Source organism: Apodemus sylvaticus, chromosome 5 (assembly GCF_947179515.1).
Source record: "Apodemus sylvaticus chromosome 5, mApoSyl1.1, whole genome shotgun sequence".
In the NCBI taxonomy this organism is placed as follows: Eukaryota; Metazoa; Chordata; class Mammalia; order Rodentia; family Muridae; genus Apodemus; species Apodemus sylvaticus.
In genome coordinates this window covers 49,642,975-49,656,695 of record NC_067476.1, presented here as the reverse complement: position 1 = coordinate 49,656,695, position 13,721 = coordinate 49,642,975, and the positions used below count along the sequence as shown (strand labels likewise).

Here is a 13,721-nt window from a genome sequence, read left to right as displayed (position 1 = left end):
ACCTGTGGGTGTTCAAAGTTCTGTCATTGTGTGTTATGGTGGTTCAGGAAAATGTGAAACCAGTTCATCAGTTCTTTGCTCCTCTGTGCAGACTGAGCACAGATGGCCTTAGACGTAGATTGGTCACAACGTAGATGCTTGGACATAGTTTAAACTTCTAAAGCAGAATCTGAATTTATGCAGATTTAATATCACATTAAAATGTGAAGAACTCTACTCTAGGAAGCTGACAAAATAGTCAATTGGGGCAGATTTTGGATGCAGCTTTTGTAAAGTGTCTTATCTGATATCTACACCTCAACTAGGATTATCTTTTGGATGGTGGTAAATAGAGATCTTAGAATGTTAGTCTGAGAAAGCATCTGGGGAACATGAATCTAATTTAACCCTTGAATCCTTCACAATTCATGTGGAAGTATATTCAAATGATTCTGGGATTACATGAAGAGTTTTTAAATGGTGCTAGTTGGGCTTCTGTCAAATCAGTTAAGTACCCTTTTTATATGCAAACTAAGAAACTGAAGCCCATGGTAAAATCCTTTCTGGAAGGTTTTGTAGAAAGCTCACCCAGGATGGGCTCTGGGTAGACTTGATGCTATGACCCATCCAGATTTGGGCAATGACAGGTCTTGTTATAAGACTTGGGATCCATAGATTTCCTGAGCCATTTAAAATTGCTTAGCACTAACAGATGTTAAGGTTATGCCTGAACCAAGCAGATACTCTCCTTCCAACAGCAGAGATGAATAGCAACCCTGGAGACTGAATAGCACAGAAATCACACGGGAGGTCTGTGCCACTTTGCTGGTTGGCACAGATGGTAGTGTAGTGTGGGTCTCCAGGTGGCCTAGAGGTCCTGGATGGGCTGTGCCAATACTGGGCAGGGCCACATCAATTAGTAGGCATGCTTTCTTTGGTTGAGGTACCCAGTCCCGTCAGGACCTAACTGTTCTCATCTCTTTTCCAGTGTCCAACCCTTGCAAGCAGGTCTGTAGCCACCTCTGCCTGCTGAGACCAGGAGGCTACAGCTGTGCCTGTCCCCAGGGCTCCAACTTTGTAACTGGCAGCACTGTTGAGTGTGATGCAGGTGAGGATATTCACTGCTTGGGAAGCCTGGGGCCTTCGGGAGCTGTGTGATGTATCCTGTACGATGTGACCTTTGCAGATTCAAGTTGGGAGTAACTTGCAAAGGGGAAGAGGGAATCATGAAGAGCTTCGTGAATCTCTGGGTGCAGTCATGTTGCCATTTATATTATAAAGACGTTTCGAAGAGTGGGTTCTCTGTGAGGCTCTCCTTTCTTCGTCCCCCTTACGGCAGATCCCTTTTTGCCCTCAGAATTCACCCAAGGTGGAGAATTATTTCCTGAGGTGGGAGGGGCTTGCATAGAGCAGGGAGGGGCTCGAGGACAATCCTGGTGCTCTCATGTGCCCATTCCAGATTTTAACCTATCAAAGGACTGTATTTTTGAAAGCTGGCTATGTGGCTGAGAAATGAGGTCTAGACTAAGGGAGCAGGGGCTTGGTTCTCATGCAGTTCTCTGGGTGAGTTCTTCTCCACAGCACCTGCTTTTCTATAGCTCTTCGGAACAGTTAATACGATGTGGGAATAACAGCTGCCCCTAATCAATATCCTCGGCTTAATGAACAATCAGAAAGCCATCCTGCAGTTTACCCTGCAGCCTGTTTTATGGCTAGCATCCTGGGGGGCTTCCTAAAGTCTAACCTGGTGGGGAAACGGAGAGGATAGTTCCTATCACTGGGGGGGGGGGCAAGCAATTAAGCAAGGATTCATCTCATTTGGAGAATGTGCTCCGGGTGGAAATACTGCTTTTCTTATCTCTTCTCCTACTCCATGTGTGCCTGGAGAACTTTTGACAAAATTTTGGTATTTTTGTTTTTGAGACTAGAGAGATGGCTTGGTGGTTAAGAGCACTGGCTGCTTGTTCCCAGCCCCCACACAGTGACTCACAAGCACCTGTGGCTCCAGTCCAAGGGTGACAGTGACAGTCCAGTGACAGCTGCTGGCTTCTGAGGATGCTACACTGTAATAGGAGGATACTGTACTTCTGTGATATATACCACTGTACTTCTGTGGTGCACAGACAAACACCAACCCTTTATAAGATTCTCATTTAAAAGAACTTTATGCAAAGTAAGCTGATGAGTGGTAACAGTTGAGACTTGCTGCGGTCTATTGTTAATTAACTTGTCAGTGGTAAGTTAACAGTTCAGTGATATTTCCTGAATGTCCACTCTGTATGACTGAAAGTACCGACGATAATAGAAGTGAGTGAACATACAAACTCCTTCTCTCACTGAGTTTACTTGCTAGTCGTGCAATAAACCAAGAAACCTATGAATATGTAACAGTCCAGGTGGTTGAAATATAATGGACAAAAAAAAATGCAGTAGGACAGTATGAGGCAGGGGGATGGCATGGTTGCCTTGTCTAGCCTCGCTGACAAAGGGAACATTGCCAGAGACCTATAGAACCCAGAGAGCAGACAAACTCCTCAAATAAAATGCACATGTGATAAACGCTCCCCAGGGAGGATGCTAGGGCTGAGCCAGGAGCGGCGATCCAGAGGAGGGTCCGTATAAAGCAAGGGTCTCTCACTAGCCGCCCCTCAGGAGCTTGTGCATCTATCTCTGTCTGTGTGAATGCCTCATGCCTTCTCCCCGGCGGATACTCCGGAGTCTTGGGTTGCAGTTACAACCTGTGTCGTAATTAAATTCTTGGATTTAATGCTTCTCAGAAGAGAATCTGGAGAATTTCAGGTGACATAATGTATGTGCTGGATTTAGCATCCCCTCATTATTTAGAGGAGGAAAGTGCTATGTTTCTCTCTGCAAGCATATATGATTCCCCAAGCTCTTACCACTGGTTTAGAAAGTTCATTTGCTTTAGGGAGCAGGTGCTAGCCTAGTAGAGTCAGCTGGCCCGACCCTCCCCATCCCCCATCTCAGTCCTGGGCAGGTTTTGCATGGTACAATGCTCTGCTGCAGTGTGTGGCTGACTAACCCATGCATGGCTTTTCCTTTCTGCAGCCAGCGAACTTCCCATCACCATGCCTCCCCCATGCAGGTGCATGCACGGAGGAAGTTGCTATTTTGATGAGAATGAGCTCCCCAAATGCAAGTAAGTATGACTCTCGGTCCCAGCTGTAGGCTTTGACTCTTTAAGGGAACTTAAGATCTTTTTTTTTATTTGGTTTTTTGTTTGTTTGTTTGTTTGTTTTGTTTTGTTTGGATTTGTTTTTTTCAAGACAGGGTTTCTCTGTGTAGCCCTGGCTGTCCTGGAACTCACTCTGTAGACCAGGCTGACCTCAAACTCAGAAATCCACCTGCCTCTGCCTCCCAGAGTGCTAGGATTACAGGCGTGCGCCACCACCGCCCGGCGGTTTGGTTTTTTTTTTTTTGAGACAGGGCTTCTCTGTATAGCACTGGCTGTCCTGGAACTCACTCTGTAGACCAGGCTGGCCTCGAACTCAGAAATCTGCCTGCCTCTGCCTCCCAGACTGCTGGGATTACAGGCATGCACCACCACCACCCGGCATAACTTAAGATCTTAATAAAGCTGGGAAAACAAGTCCTAGAGGCTCGCCCAATTCACCATATCCCATGTAACCAGTGTTTCCTCCTTTGGGGGAGTCTGCAGGAGGTGAGGCTTCACTTCCCAAATCATAACTGGCATAAACCTTACCTGAAGATCTGGCTCAAATGCCTATGTGCATTCTGAGGGATGCTGCATTTCTAACAACTCTTGGGAACGCAGCAGTCATATCAAAGAGTGAGGAGTTAGAGGATAGCTGTGTGTCTCCACAGGCCACCTCCCATATGCGAGAGCAACTGACAGGAGAGAAGCTGCTAGTGGCTTTCTAGAATGAGTCTTCTTAGGTTGGCAGAATAAGCAGATGTGGAGCGGGGTGCATTGCCTGCTCCCCGTGCATCAGAGCTACGCAGCCTGCTCGCCGTGCACCCCCGCATCAGGGCTCTCTCTGCTTCCACGCACGCGCATCAGTCTAGCCTCCGAAGGTAACCGAGTCTCCTTCTGATTCCAGGTGTTCTAGCGGCTACAGCGGAGATTACTGTGAGGTTGGACTCTCGCGAGGCATCCCTCCAGGGACGAGTAAGTGTCAGGAATATGGTGGCCTGCACCAGTCACAGCCCCCCCCCCCCCTCCTTTTAACCCAGACTTTGAAGAGTCACTGGTGAGCCCCTCTAGCGCTTCCTTCCTTGTCAAGGTGCTGATGTTGACTCTGCTTCTTCCCTCGGTGTAGCAATGGCTGTTCTGTTGACATTCGCGATGGTCATCATTGTTGGAGCTCTGGTACTCGTTGGCTTCTTCCACTACAGGAAAACTGGCTCTCTTTTACCAACTCTGCCCAAGCTGCCAAGGTCAGTTTCATTAGGAGGCATGTAATAAACCTGTGTGTGATGAATTATTTAGAAGAATGTAGCTCACCCATTCCCATGATCTCGGGGTAGTCTTCCTTTCTTTGCTTCTTTTTTTTTTATTCGATATATTTTTTATTTACATTTCAAATGATTTCCCCTTTTCTGGCCCCCCACTCCCCGAAAGTCACATAAACCCCCTTCCCACCCACCCCTTCCCACTTCCCTGTTCTGGTTTTGCCTTATACTGCTACACTGAGTCTTTCCAGAACCAGGGGGCCACTCCTTCGTTCTTGTACCTCATTTGATGTGTGGATTATGTTTTGGGTATTCCAGTTTTCCAGGCTAATATCCACTTATTAGTGAGTTCGTACCATGATTGATCTTTTGAGACTAGGTTACCTCACGTAGTATGATGTTCTCCAGCTCCATCCATTTGTCTAAGAATTTCATGAATTCATTGTTTCTAATGGCTGAATAGTACTCCATTGTGTATATATACCACATTTTTTGCATCCATTCTTCTGTTGAGGGATACCTGGGTTCTTTCCAGCTTCTGGCTATTATAAATAGGGTTGCTATGAGCATAGTGGAGCATATATCCTTATTACATGCTGGGGAATCCTCTGGGTATATGCCCAGGAGTGGTATAGCAGGATCTTTCGGAAGTGACGTGCCCAGTTTTTGGAGGAACCGCCAGACTGATTTCCAGAGTGGTTGTACCAATTTGCAACCCCACCAGCAGTGGAGGAGTGTTCCTCTTTCTCCACATCCTCGCCAACACCTGCTGTCTCATGAGTTTTTACTCTTAGCCATTCTGACTAGTGTAAGGTGAAATCTCAGGGTTGTTTTGATTTGCATTTCCCTGATGACTTAATGAAGTTGAGCATTTTTTAAGATGTTTCTCTGCCATCCAAAGTTCTTCTGGTGAGAATTCTTTGTTTAACTCTGTACCCCATTTTTAATAGCCTGAGGGGAACTTTGCTCATACCTTAGCCTGCCAGGCTTTTGCCTAGACTCGGGGCCTCAGCAGCTAGGCTAGCCTTGTGTGCACCAACCCGGTTGGGAGATCGGCTGCCCAGCAGAGTGACCAGCACTCAGAAAAGGTCCCGCAGCATACACCATTAGCACTCACTGAAGGAGCAAACTGGCACCGCCTAGTTCACACAGACAATCTGGGGCAAGGCACACTAGGGCTCCAAGGGCACCCAAGAGGAGGATCCATCAGCAATCTGTAACGGGAAACCCAGCTATCCAGTGTTGCAGAAATAGCCCTACAGCCTCACAGGAAGCACAAACACCAGCCAGAGACAAGACCAACTAACGCCAGAAATAACAAGATGGCAAAGGGCAAATGCAGGAATGCTGCTAACAGAAATCTAGGCAATATGGCAGTGTCTAAACCAAACTCTCCAACATCAGCAAGTCCTGGTTACACAAACACACTAGAAAAACAAGATTTGGATTTAAAATCACTGTTCATGATGCTGCTAGAAGAACACAAAAAGGACATAAATGAATTTCTTAAAGAAATACAGGGGAACATGAATAAGGTAGAAACCCATATAATGGAAACACAAAAATTTCTTAAAGAAATTCAGGAGAATAAAGCTTAAGAGATAGAAGCCAATAAAGAAGAAACACACACACACACACACACACACACACACACACACACATACAAAAACTTAAAGAAATGCAGGAGAAAGTGAGTCAAACAGCAGAAGTCATGAAAGAGGAAACACAAAAATCTCTTTGCTTCTTTTATGAGGCGAGATTTATTTTTCATGTGGCTTCCTCCACCTTGCTATGAGACCTCAAGTATGAGCCCCTCTCCCCCAGCTGTGAGAGCTGAGAGCAGACACTGTCAATCACAACCTCTTCATGGAGTTTCCTCCTGAAGCTTGTGTCGCAGGCTGTATTTTATTGTGCAGGGCAGGTGAGGGCAGAGCTAGCTGTGTGTTGGCTTGGCTTTTCTTCTAGGGACCCCTAGTTCTTGTTCTGATCTTGCGTTTGGGAACCTGCTTTCATGTGCACTCGGGGAGGGAATTGCACATAGACGAATCAGTAATATGGAAGGAAAGTAATCACTACGAAATAAAAACAAAACCTTAATAACAACACAACACATGACTTTGCTTCCTTTCAGCTTAAGCAGCCTTGCCAAACCCTCTGAAAATGGAAACGGGGTGACTTTCAGATCAGGGGCTGATGTGAACATGGACATTGGCGTGTCTCCTTTTGGCCCTGAGACAATTATTGACAGATCCATGGCGATGGTGAGTGTGGCTTCCATGGGGTTATCTGAAGGCTTTCATTTATGCTAATTGATGGAAGAAACTCTTCTTGTAAGGAATAAAACTAACCTCGGGGAAACTAACACAAATACAGTCCACACTCTGTAGGCCTTAACTTTGATGGGGATTGGCTCTACCTTGTACCATCTATTCATGGATGTTGGCTTTCTCTGGCCCCCTGAACAGGGATTTGCCCACCTCTTATGAGAGCCAGATGGCACAGTCTGTGATGGTCCTAGTATACAGCCTTGGCCCCGTGGGGGCTTTCTGTAGTCTGGAAACCCACTTCCAGTGCTTTGTCTCCACCTGCAGACATCCAGCCTCACCCCTGCCTGAAGGGTGCCTTAGTTTCCTGTGTGCTTCCACCACCTTCCCTCTTCTTTAGTATTCCAGCCCAAGTGCACTGAGTGCATTAAAGGGCCAGAGAGAATTCAGCTATGTGAAGAGTATCTGTGCTTTCTGGGGCAGGTGGCTTAGTTCATTTGTTACTAGTTGAAACAATAGTTTGTTATTTAGATGCCCCTGGGTCTCTGAGGCTATTTTTCTCTCACCTACCCTCTCTAAGACCTCATATTTTGGGTGGCTTTGTGAAAGTGTCTGGTGTACATTCAGGTATGAGGGAGATGCCTTTCTGTCTGAAGCAGATCAATGGGCGTGACCTCTCTCTCTCTCTCTCTCTCTCTCTCTCTCTCTCTCTCTCTCTCTCTCTCTCTCCCTCTCTCCCCCCTACCAGAATGAACACTTCGTCATGGAGGTAGGCAAGCAGCCTGTGATATTTGAAAACCCAATGTATGCAGCCAAGGACAATACTTCCAAAGTGGCCATGGCAGTGCAGGTGAGATGTCTGTCCCACGATCTGTTCTCAGCCATCGTTGCTGCTGGATCTTTCTGGGTTAAAGAATGTGGGTCTCTAACCTGCCTTTCTAATGGGAGGAAGCTCAGTGGCCTGTATCTCAAATACGCTGTCACAAATAGTCAGAGTCCTGGGTCGTGGCAGAGATGTGAGGCTTAGCAGCCATGCTGGTGTGTGTGTGTGTTCACTGTTCTCAGTCATTCTGAGTCACCCGTGTCAGAGCAAGGGGTATGGGTCTTTTAGAGATTCCGGAGACATAGGGCCCTATGACAGACAAAGGGAACTACATCAGGAATTAATGAATGAGAGGTGGTTTTATGAGGGTGCTACCTGAGAGGGCTAAGGTGAGAGGGATGGCCTGTTCTGAAGAGTATAGAGGTTATACTGAAATTAAGATTTGCTTAGAGGCTTATTACGTTTAGGAGAAGCTGGGAGGAGAGCTAGGTGCTTCCATTAGTCTGAACGAATGGCCCAGCGCTGGTTCCAGATCGATCCATCAGCTTTTGACCTGTTCTTCCTTTGTCTGTGCAGCTACAGGAAATAGCTCTCAGTGTTTGCTAGTGATTTCGGATTCAACATGTAGTATATTTATTTTAATATGAAGTGATAGAAATGTTTCTTTCCAAATGAGCTTCCTTAAGAGCAAAAAGATTTGAATCCTGAAAAAATCTTGAACGGCTTGGTAATGCATCATGGGATAGAACTGACATCTCGTCTGGTATTTTACACATGAAATAAAATGAGGCTGTGCATACACACACAATGTAAGTTTTAAAAAGAAGCAAAATTTCAAATGTAAATTACAAGAAAATGAACGTAGTGTCTTCCAGGGTGATATGGTTTAAGGATAGCCACACAATTATGTAAATTTTATAAAAATAGAAACGTATTGAGGCCATTTGCCTGCCTTTTTTTTTTTTTAAATTTCATTCTCTTTTAGGCAATCCTCAAGTTTGCTCATTTTATTCCCTTTGTTATTTATCTATTTATCTTTTGAGACATAGTCTTACCATGTAGCCCAGGCCAAGCTCAAACCTGCAGAGGTTTGCCTGCTTCTGCCTCTGCCTCTGCCTGCCTCTGCTGGGATTAGTGGTGTATGTTACACACTCATTTTATTCTTAGTGTTCAAGGAGGATTCTGTCCACTGCCTTTGGGTGGCTGTTTGTGCTGTTACTTAGTTTCTGTTACTTAGTGTTGTTACTTAGCTGGCACTTGGCTGTCAGTATGCAACTCAAACACCTTTTATCCCAAATTATGGTCAAGGTTGGACTGAGGGTGTGGACAGTGCAGCAGGGGTTACATTGATGAGGGCGTGACAGTGGGGGGGGGTGCCCTTGCCTGCCAAAGTTGATATTTTAGGTGACTTGATGGGTGTTGTTCTTATTTGAAGGAGGTGGGAGTGGTATTTAGTTTACAGTTGCCAGTGCCAGTCTCTTATCAGATAAAAAGTTACCGAGTGTGTCTGTGGAGGAGGCAAACAGGCTCCAGATCCCTTATTCGTGTATTTCTTTCTTCTTTCAAAACTGCACAGGGGCCATCAGTATGCTCACAGGTGACTGTACCGGAAAATGTGGAAAACCAGAATTATGGAAGGCCCATAGATCCTTCTGAGATAGTTCCAGAGCCAAAGCCAGCCTCCCCTGGAGCTGATGAAACTCAGGTAATGACAGCTGACTCATGAAAAGAAATTGGCGAAGGACTTTGACATTTCGGGTTGATGCTAATCCCCGGAAAACCATGTACATAAAAAGAATGGAAAAAAATGTAGATTTAGGATATCTTCGTGAAAAGGACATCGAATCTGGGACATTTACACCGCACACATAGTGATGTGTTTAGGGTACATATAAAACACCCTTCAGTGCAGAAGGCATCTTTCCAAGTTGCTCTTAGCCCTTTGCTATTACCAATGTCTACCACCAGGTGGCACTACTTTATTACCTCTTCCTCTGTGCCCAACTATGCCTAATTGTCCATCCAATCTTCCCACAAGGGTTGCTGTATTTAGTGTGCCAAGGAAACTAGTTCAGGAGACAAAACCACCGCTTGATGAATTTTTATTCATATATATTAGCATATATTTATCATATATGCTATACCTTTGCGTATCATAGAATATTTGGGATGTAGTTTGATACCTTTGAAATGAAATTGTATTAAATGGACCCTGAGCTACCGGCTTTAGTGAGCATGCATCCCAGATCTACATGCTTAACTCTGGCTACTCCTTCTTCTCCTGAGGACTGTGGTTCTCACCATGTCCCTTACTAGGGGAACTATGGGCAAATTGGAAATGGTAGCACTTCATGATAGAAAACATTGTCTGGGACATTTAAATGTTCCTCGTTCTTGTGCAGAGAAGTACAGTGGTGTCTTTAATTCAGTGTGACCAAGAAAAGAAATCACCTCTTACATGTGCACACACACAGAGACATGCAAGCTCACACACACCATAGAAAGGAAGATCTTGGTTCACTGTTTTTCCAGGGACCTTTTTCTCCTTAAACTACATTTAAAAGTGGACATTGAAGATTTGTTTTCCACAGCCACCAGAATACTTGAAATATCAAATGCTCAGTCCCCAGGTCTGGCTCTACTCCAAAGCAGTGTCTGGTTTGGAGTAGTATTTCTTTTATTCTTAACATTTCTTTCCAGTTCATTCTCAATCTCAGGGATCTTTCTTGGAGGTAGCTTGGTCTGTCAGGAGGGGGTAGTGCGGCAAGAAGCTGTTCCCTCCCCCAACTCCAGAGCGGACATGGGGGACGTTTGGGAATAAGAGTCAACCTTCACCACTTGCGGGTTAGTGCCCTGCCTCCCTCTGCGCTGCCCACTGGTTCTTGCACTTGCCACTTTAAAACAGTCCAGACCGAGACCCTCCGAGTTCTGTTCACCAGCATCTGCCCAGAGAACCTGTATCTGTGACCCTCTCCCCCATACTAAATAGTCACTCGACTCAGCAGAAACACTTGCTTAGTTCACCGAGGACATAAACTTCCAAAGGAGTCTCTCAAGCTTAGATTTCTTAGTAAACATGTGGAAAATATTCAGAATTCAGACCCCATCGCTCAGTCCTGTCATTTCCCACAAGCTGCATGAACACGCATGGACTCTCCTTTAGTGATGAGGACGACGTATTCCTCTTGTTAGCAATGACTTAGTTGCATGGAGCTATTGCAGACCATGACTTAAGGTGTTGGCCTTCTCTACTTAACTTCACATTTCCAAATGTATGGCTCTGACTTCCTTCTCCTTCTTCCTCTGTTTGGCGACCTAGAGGGTGGATGTGTGGGTTGGGTGAATGGTCTTGCCTTTCTTGGGTAGTCACGTGCTACTGGTACCAGATTTCCCAGCCATCCTGCAAAACACGTGGGCTACTTGAGCTTCCGTAGGGGGAGCTTGTCAGACAGGTGGCCTGCACTACAACCACTTGGCAAGGGAAGCGGGCCAACCCACTGTTGTGTGTGACTGGGGTTTTCTCCTTGGGTTCTTCTTTGACCTCTCTGCTAGTCTACCACAATTTAGCTGTCTGTCCTGCTGTGACTCAGTGTCATACAGGAGGAACAACAACAACAACCAAAAAAACTGCATCAAAGGATGGTTGAGATGAAAACAACCTCATGAAGCTCTTAAAGCAATTCCTGATGCACAGCAAACACTCAGCAAATGTCAGTTGTTGTTGTTGATGGTGATGATGATGATGATGATGATGATGATGATGATGGTGGAGGATGTGTTGAAGTGAGAGGGATATTCTGGCCAAGGCATAGTTTTGGAAATAAGAGATGCAATTCGGCTTTTCCTTGAGCTTCTAGGGTGCTCTAGAAACCTCCCTCTGTCTTAGTGTCTTGTACACTCTGTATCTGACTTGCTGCTGTGGCAAAACTTCTTGATGGCTTAAGTCCAGGTTCTTAAGCTGCATAGTTTACATTGATGAAAGACTTTGAAATTGTTGCATGAAAACAGCTGAAAGAGACTACCATTCCGGGACAATTGAATAATATTCTACTGAAGCCACACCCCTAAGTTAATGTGTTTTCAATAAGAGTTTTAAAACCTAGGAAAAGACACCTATGAGGAAAATGAAATAGAAACCTCCATTACTGAAAACCATCCATCTCCCCCTTTTCATTTAGGGCACAAAATGGAACATCTTCAAACGAAGACCCAAGCAGACGACGAACTTTGAAAACCCGATCTACGCAGAGGTAACTTTTAATCCCTGTTCTAAGCGCAGACATCCATTGATTGGCTAGACTGGGCACACACTGAGATTATTCTGGACTAACTGACAAAGGTTAGTCCTCATACAACATGCTGGGGGAGTCCGTGTCTCATCCATGTCTTGTGGTTGCAGATGGACAGCGAGCAAAAGGATTCTGCGGCTGTGGCCCCGCCTCCATCTCCTTCTCCTCCTGCTAAAGCTTCAAAGAGAAACTCAGCTCCAGGCTACACTGCCACAGAAGACACCTTTAAAGACACTGCAAATCTTGTGAAAGAAGATTCCGATGTATAGCCTTGCCAGCTCTCTAGGGGAACATTTAGACACTCACTTTTGCACATATATTTTTTACAGACAAATGAAAAAGAAGTTAACGTTCAATACTTTATAAAAAAATATATTTTTCTCTGTTTGCCTATAATTGAAGGTGTGTCGTGTGTCTTTTTTACTGTTGACATTTCATATTTTTACAATTATCACGAGGTACTGTGTATATCTTGCACTGATGTTGTCTGGAGGTGATGCTGCGAATATATTGTAGTTGTGTAAATTTTGGATAGATGATCACAGCTCTGCCTCTGCTAATGAAAGCACCTGTTGAGTGGGTCCCTGAGCAGAGGAGTAAGTAGTCTAGTGAGGAAAGGGGTTGGCTTAGGGCTCGGCTCTGTCTAAAGAGGGGATAGCACTCAGGATTCCTTTGAAACAATCTAGGAAGAAAGTCCTCTAAACTTCATTTGTGGGTCCATTTTTACACATCAGCACATTAATTAATAATCAATGTTCAACATGATATGTCGATTGGCACATGTACCGACAGGGCCCAGTGCTGGCTTCATACACTGTAGACACTTCAGACAACATAGAAGATACACAAGGTGATTCAACTGGACCCTTCTGCACGCCTCCCGTCTTCTAACCCCGGCTGTGTTTGCATTGTGCCGTGTCCCTTGCCATGTCAGCGTCTGTACCTGCCGTGTCACGTCCCACACTGAGTTTCTATTTCACCGCATGAGCTCTTGCTCGACGGACCTTAAATCAACTTACGCCCTTGCCTGGCATCTCAGGCGTTCCCTACCTTAGTGACTGGAATTCTGGAGCTGACTTACTAAAACCAAGCCCGTGTCTCCATTAAGCAGGGTGCCAAACAGATACCAGTCAATCAAAGCCTCAGCTGGGTGTTTGACTCTGGGTGCAAAATGTTATTGTATTGACTATTTATTTCCTCAGTTGATGGCAAATAGAAAGGGAAAACATTCTTACTGAGCCTTTTTTCAGGTCTTAACCTACAAATCTGTACATTTGTGTCAGGATGCACTGTATGTCCTAGCTCTCCTTTTGAGCAGTTCTCTATCACGGGAACCATGGCATGAGTGTACGTTTTCCATAGCAAGTAGCATTCCCGGTTCTCTGTGCTAATATTGCATGTATTAATGAATGAATGGAAGGGTGGGAGAGTGGATGAATGAAATATACTACTGATTATTTTATTCTCGAGTCCTCGAAATATCTCGTTGCTCATATTTTGAGTACCAATTGTAATTACTTTGATTAGAAATTTAAAAAAGAAAAATGCTACTGGAAATGATGCTGCTGGAAATTTCTAATAAATGTGTATTTTATCAGATGGCTTTTGGGTCTCTGCCTCCTTCTTGAGCCTTGGTCACAAGTTGCTTGAAACTGCTTGGTTGCTGTCTTAGTTAGGGTTTTACTACTGTAAACAGACACCGTGACTAAGGCAACTCATAAGGACAACATTTAACTGGGGCTGGCTTACAGGTTCAGAGCTTCAGTCTATTATCATCAAGGTGAGAATATGGCAGCATCCAGGCAGGCATGGTGCAGGAGGAGCTGAGACTCCTACATCTTTATCTGAAGGCTGCTAGCAGAATACTCACTTCCAGGCAGCCAGGGCTAAGGTATCAAAGCCCACACCCATAGTGACACACTAACAAGTTCA

General features: G+C 45.1%; 1 protein-coding gene across 1 annotated transcript in view; it reads left to right on the top strand.

The window, feature by feature from the left end:
* The window catches only part of Lrp2 (LDL receptor related protein 2), a 163,093-nt gene extending 149,733 nt beyond the window's left edge, over positions 1–13,360 (top strand). Inside the window, exons 71-79 of the mRNA XM_052182629.1 lie at positions 968–1,087; positions 3,049–3,139; positions 4,062–4,129; positions 4,281–4,398; positions 6,545–6,674; positions 7,426–7,527; positions 9,077–9,205; positions 11,679–11,750; positions 11,900–13,360. Of these exons, the coding sequence (XP_052038589.1) occupies positions 968–1,087; positions 3,049–3,139; positions 4,062–4,129; positions 4,281–4,398; positions 6,545–6,674; positions 7,426–7,527; positions 9,077–9,205; positions 11,679–11,750; positions 11,900–12,058 (989 nt within the window). The 3' untranslated portion in view covers positions 12,059–13,360. The remainder of the gene's footprint in view (positions 1–967; positions 1,088–3,048; positions 3,140–4,061; positions 4,130–4,280; positions 4,399–6,544; positions 6,675–7,425; positions 7,528–9,076; positions 9,206–11,678; positions 11,751–11,899) is intronic.
* The last annotated feature ends 361 nt before the right edge of the window (positions 13,361–13,721 follow it).